This window comes from Netta rufina, assembly GCF_964035555.1.
Source record: "Netta rufina genome assembly, chromosome: 6".
In the NCBI taxonomy this organism is placed as follows: Eukaryota; Metazoa; Chordata; class Aves; order Anseriformes; family Anatidae; genus Netta; species Netta rufina.
This window is the reverse complement of record NC_140129.1, coordinates 4,748,473-4,754,472: the sequence shown is the minus strand read 5'-3', so window position 1 is coordinate 4,754,472 and position 6,000 is coordinate 4,748,473. Positions and strand designations below refer to the sequence as shown.

Genomic DNA, 6,000 nt, shown 5'->3' with positions numbered 1-6,000 from the left:
GAGAATGGAAAAGGGGCTTGGGATACTTCCATCTTTGGAATACAGAATCTAAAAAATGAGAAATATTAGTATTGGGCTGCAGGACGAAAGATGCAGCTATTGGCTTGCCAAGAGGTCTAAGCAAATGGAAATGTAGAGTTAGTTCCAGGAAACGTCATAGGTAACCTAATAAATATGTGAGAACCGTAGGCACTTTGCATCTCTGTACGTGAAGTAAGCGTAGCACAGGATTACACATCCCACACTGATATTTCAAGTTTTCTTGTTCAGTGGGAGGGAAAGCCAGCGGTGTGCTGAGGCTCATTTTAGAGGCATAAATTATCAGCTATCTTCAAATCTGCTTCCCAAAGTTCTCATGGCTGCTGTGATGATTTATTAGCAGAGGGAACTCCTGTGGGCATTTGTGCCACGGTGTACGTGTAAGCTTCTGAACTTGTATTTGCAGTCATTGTCCAAAACTCAGAACGCACGGAAAGCAACTAACAAAAAAACCTCTGTTTTATGTGCTTTTAAGTGTAATTTACTGTGTGTAGACAGCTGAAAATTTCAGTCAGGAGGGAGAGGTGGTAGAAATTCAAATATCAGTATTTTTAGTGTGAAACATTTCCAATAAAGTTTGCAGTAAGACCAATTTAACTCAGAACTACGACTCCCCATAACTAGTAACAGACAAATTTGGGAATTGGCTGCATTTCGCCAGGTAACCACAATGTCTGTGACCTGTGTGCTGTGAGCAGCACCTCAGGGTGCCGTGATGGGGCCCGAGTGTGTGCAAGGAGTGCCATTAACCCCGGTGCTGGAGCCGCAGGGCCATTTTGTGCCATGCCTAGCGCGGCCTTTGGCCTCGTGCTGCTCTTTGATGCTCGCCTGAACGTGAGCCCGCAGTGTGCCCAGGTAATAACTAGTGATGGGAGCAGAGGGAATGGCCTCAAGTTGCGCCAGGGGAGGTTCAGGTTGGGAATTTGGAGAAAATTCCCCTCAGAAAGAGCAGTCAGGCGTTGGGACGGTTTGCCCGGGGAGATGGCGGTGTCACCGTCCCTGGGGGTGTTGAAGGAACGGTTGGACGTGGTGCTTGGGGACATGGTTTAGTGGGTGATGGTGGTGGTAGGGGGGTGGTTGGACCTGATCCCGGAGGTGTCTTCCGACCCTAATGGCTGTGATTATCTTCCAGGCTGAGGCCCGCGGCCGCGCAGCCACTCAGCTGCTGCTGACTGCGTGTTTGAAGGAAGGAGCGTGGTGAGCAGCCATGCTTGATGCGTCTGGGTCTTTTTATTTCTTGTTCGCGTTTTTATTTCTAATAACGGTGGGGGGCGAGGCGGGCCGGTGATGCTGCAGGGTGCTGGCTTTGGATGCCCGTGGCCGGAGCCCCGCGCGTGTGCTCAGGGCGCGGAGGGAGGCGCCTCGCACGAGGAGCCGGGCAGCCACGCTGCCCACATCCCTTTGTCTCCCCGGCAGGCGGCGGCGCGCTTGGTCACCGATTTTTCATTTTTTAATACACAAAAAAATACAAAAAGGGCCCGTACCCATGGCAACCCGGCCCCATCCCGCCCCCACGCGGGGCCTCGGGGCCCCGGCCTTCCCGCTCCATAAAATGGAGGCGGCGGCGGCGGCGCTCCCGCTGCCCTCCCCCCTCCTCCCATTCCCCATTCCCCCCGCGCCCAGCCCTTGCTGGTGAGCGACGCGCGGGCCGGCCAATCAGCGCGCCGCCTGCCTGACAGCTAGGCGGCGCCGCCCAATCGCGGCGCGGCGGGGGCGGGCGCGGCGGGGCGGCGAGCGGCGCGGCGGGCCGGCGGCCGGCAGTCGGCGGCGGGGCGGCGATGATGCGGCTGTGGCGGGCGGCGCTGCTCAGGGAGCTGCTGCGGGGGGCGGCCGGCGGCCACGGCACCGGCACCGGGCACGGCTCCGGCTCCGGCTCCGGCTCCGGCACCGGGCAGGGCTCCCGGCGCCTGCCGCCGCCCCCTTTGGGCGCCCGGCGGCGCGTCCCGGCAGCGCGGGGGCTGTGCACTCGCTCCGAGGGAGCGCTGGAGGAGCCGGGGAAGGCGGCGCAGCCCCAGCCGCAGCCCCAGCCGCAGCCCCCGGCCCCCGGGGAGCCGCCGCTGCCGGACGGCGGCCGCAGCAAGAACCACGGCGGGGCCGCGGAGCTGGCGGCGGGAGGGGAGAGGTGAGAGCGGGGCGGGGGGGGGCCAGGGGGCCCCGCCTGCGGGCGCTGCGCAGCCTCCAGGCCGCGCAGGGGGGATTTTTGGGGGGGTTTCGGGGGTTTTGGGGGGTTTTTAGGCCCGCGGGGTGCCGCAGTGGGACCCCCAAAGCGCTGCCGCTGGGGGTTGTGCGCCCTCAGCACGGCTCGCAGGGGCAGGAGCCTCCTGCCTGAGGTAGCCCCGCAGAGCGTTTTGGCACGAAAAAGTGTTTTTTTTTTTTTTTTTTTTTTTGGCGGTGGCTCGTGTGGGAGTGGCTTGCAAAGGTTAACTTCCATTTTCAATGAGAAACGCAGGCGGCACCATTAAAAACTTAAGGGAAAAAAAAACAAAAAGCAAAACACAACATTATTCCAACATCTTCAGCCCCCCTCCTTCACAGCTGGCAGGGTGATCTATCAAAGAGATAACGTTTCCTTCAGCTGGGCTTTTATATCGCTTCCCAACAGCTAGCATCGATTACGGAAGTCATGAAATTTCTAGTACGTTTGATGAGGTTGTGTAGTTGCAAGCCAGTGACACGGTTTTAATGCTTTCTGACCTTGGACAAGAGGTGTATTTTAAAGTCAGATCGCTTTGCAGCAAGGCTCAAAGCACAACTAACAAAGAAAATTGCATGAAGCATACATCCAGCATGTAGTTAGGAATAAGGAAAAGGCTGGAAACAGCTCCACTTCGGGCTGGGCAGGAATTCGTGGTGGCACGTTAACCACTTGCATTCTCATTTTTCTTAATACAGGATTGCAAAAAGTTCCCTTAAGCGTTCTTATATGGGACGTTACATGTGGAAACCATTGGTGTGCTAAGACAAAGCGCAGGGCTCAGAAGAAGAGCGAAGTGCTGCGGAAGGCAGGTTTCTGGACTGAATTAACAACTGGCCCGTGTCAGTGTAGGCGGTGTGCTGCCAGTTCCAGCGCTTTGCCATCCAGCAGACATTTGAGTTGTGTCTGGTAGATGGAACTGGAGATTCCCCAACTGGGAAGGCAGCTGTCCTTTTATACTGCCTTTTTTTTTGTCTGTTTTTTTTTTTTTTTTTTCTCTCTCTATAGTGGGATAACCTAAGTCAAAGGAAGATTTTCTTGCTTGTTTGCTTGCTTAATGGTCCCCCTGTAGGGAGAGCAGTAGTTGCAAGTGCAAACCTAACGTGTTTCTTGCAACGACTATGCAGAAACTTAGAAGTGCTTAGTCCTTCATTTGGTAAGTGTAATAAAGGGACCTGTAGCTGATGAAATAACAAGGATCTGACTACATAACCCATATATTCCTCCGGATATAGGCTGGTGATTTTGCTGACTAAAGGCTGTGGATTAAAACATAATCATCGTTTTGTGCTTAAATATTTAAAATGCAGTAACCTAGTACTGTCTTAAATTATAAGCGTGTAAACCTGTGCAGTATTTGATAGTCTGTGCCTCTCCGTTAGGTATAACCGTGTTTGCCTTCCAGTCTTTTATACTGGGCAGTAATAGGATCAGGCATAGTTCATCTTAGCATAAGCTACTTCTGAACTATGAAGGTGTTTATTAGGGCGAGGAGGAGGAGCAAAACAGGAGCCACCGATGGAAGTGCAGGTAATTTACAGGAGAGGAGGTACTTGTGCATGGAGCACAGCACGATGGCTGTGCTTCTACCATTATAATTGCTTTCCTTAGGAAATCAGAAAGGAGTGCTGGTGCTCCTTTTTGAGGGCAGGGTGAATTCTGGAGATAGCTTTTTACCTGGGCTCGGGGTCTGTGTGTGCCTGCGGGCAGAGGCTGGTTATTTAGTGACTTGGCAGGCGTTGAGGTCTTTGAGTTGGAAACCAGTTGCCAGCAGGGTTGGGACAACTTCTGTGGGATGCCTGCTTCACGCCGAGGAGCTGCAGGTTGCAGCCCTGGCAGCTTGCAGTTGTGGGCCCGTGTGCTTATGGCTGGTGTCTCCTGGCTGGTAATGCCTGCTGTGGTGTTAGCCTTAGCATCAGATCTTCTGTTCTGTTCTGCATTTTGCCAGTTACATCCTGAAGCAGGAATGTGCTTCCAGGAGAAGGGCTCCTGGCTTTAGTCTTCCTTCCCTGATAGGTAGCACAAGTGGTAGACTGTGTGGGATGAGTTGTAGCTTCTGGCCGTCCCTTGGAAGGCATTGGCTAAAATAACAAAAGTCAGCCACCACATTTGATATTTCACTTCTCAATTATCATCATAATTCAGCTTTGGTTAGAACAACTTTCTCCACGGAGCCTGGTCTGAGCATTGTCCTGATGGAAAAGGACAGACTGAGGGAAGGAGTGACAGGGACTGCAGAGTCCTTGGCTGGGGACTGGGTGCATTCAGCCCTTCCTAAAAGAGCAGCGTGGAGCATCCAGCAGCACTCACAGATCAGAGGACTGCTGAACTCTAGCTGCAAGTCCAGGTTTTCCCCTTTTTTAATTTTACCAAAAGTCATGGCTCACAGAACGGAGTGACCTGGCAGTTGGCATTTATTCGGCTGTTCTCCTGCCTTGAAAAACAGGGCTCCCTGCAGCCTGTGCTGAGCAGTGCTGTCTTAGTAAGTGTGCTCATGGTGCCAAAACGCCGCTTTTAGGTTAAGCAAACATTAGTTACGGCCATCAGTGACCTGATAAACTGCAGAGCAAGCCTTTCCACCTCTATTTAACCGATAAACTTTATCAAGAGATGGACTGTTTGACACAGAGCGCTTTTCTGCAAATATATTGAACGCCATCCTCTTTGGTCTGGCAGTCGGTGTGGATCCATTGCTAAATGAAGCTGACTGACCTGGTAGTGAGCAGCAGCAGATGTGAAAGATACGGGAACTTTACGAGGGAATTCACTCTGTGAAAGGAGCATCCCTGTGAGAGAGGAAAATCTGAGGAAGAAGCAGATAAGGATCTGGTTGAAATGCCTGAAGCTTTTCTCTGCTCTCTCCCAGGCAGGACTTCCCCATTTGGATCAGCTGTGAGGCGCTGAGTAACAGCTCAGAAACTTGTCATTAGGGAGGATGTCAGTTAGCTGGCCAACACATCCAGAGGCTTTTTGTTAAAGTGGAGCAGGGGAGGCTCCTCCGACAGAGCTTCAGCGAGCCAGGAACAAGTCTTGTCCTCAGGAGATCAGAGGTGCAGTGTGCTGCGTGGAAGACATGAGTTTTCTGTAGGGAAAAAGGGAGTTTTCCCTCCAGAAATCTGCTGGAGGTAGCTGCGAGCGTTTGTCTCGGTTGAATTGCCAGCCTGTCTGTGCGTTAGTCAGCCAGCATCAGGTTTTTTAAATAAAAAAAAAAAAATCCAGCCTGGAAGACAAGGCGAGTTCTGTTGGCTTACAAAGCTGTCTTCTGTTCTTAGTACGTAAGGACAGAGCATTAAATCCATCGGAAAATGAGAAGTGAGATTTTTACTGCTGGTTACGAGGAAAGGAGGGAGGTAGAGTGCAATCTGAAGGTTGCCTTAAATTTAAAAGGGTACGTGGACATAATCAGATTTTTATTAAAAATAATGAATCATGAGCCTGACCTGTTGCTGAACTCTGGTAAGCTAGGGCTGGGATAAAATGATAAAACCCTGAATGCTCCAGGTTCAGGTAGGAAGTTTCAAGCAGTAACTTCTCTGTGTGTCAGTATAGTAACAAAGTGGTGGTCTCCATGCTATTAGGTTGTAGGATGGAGTTAAAATTGATGGCTGAGATAACGCAAGATTGCGGATGATCTATTTCACTTAGCTTGTGTTTACATTGACCGGGAAAATCTTTTTATTTTTGCTTGTCAAGCAGCAGCAGGTTGGTTGGTTGAAACTGACTTTGTCTAGAAACAAACCTGAGGGCGGCAGGGGGCTGCGAGAGGA

At 51.9% G+C, this 6,000-nt stretch overlaps 1 protein-coding gene across 2 annotated transcripts in view; it reads left to right on the top strand.

The window, feature by feature from the left end:
* The first annotated feature begins 1,783 nt into the window (after positions 1–1,783).
* Positions 1,784–6,000, top strand: part of GLS (glutaminase) — a 52,677-nt gene continuing 48,460 nt past the window's right edge. For both annotated transcript variants that reach the window (XM_084289046.1, XM_084289047.1), the window contains exon 1: positions 1,784–2,161. In XM_084289046.1, coding sequence (XP_084145172.1) covers positions 1,818–2,161 — 344 coding nt within the window. In that variant the 5' untranslated portion in view covers positions 1,784–1,817. The remainder of the gene's footprint in view (positions 2,162–6,000) is intronic.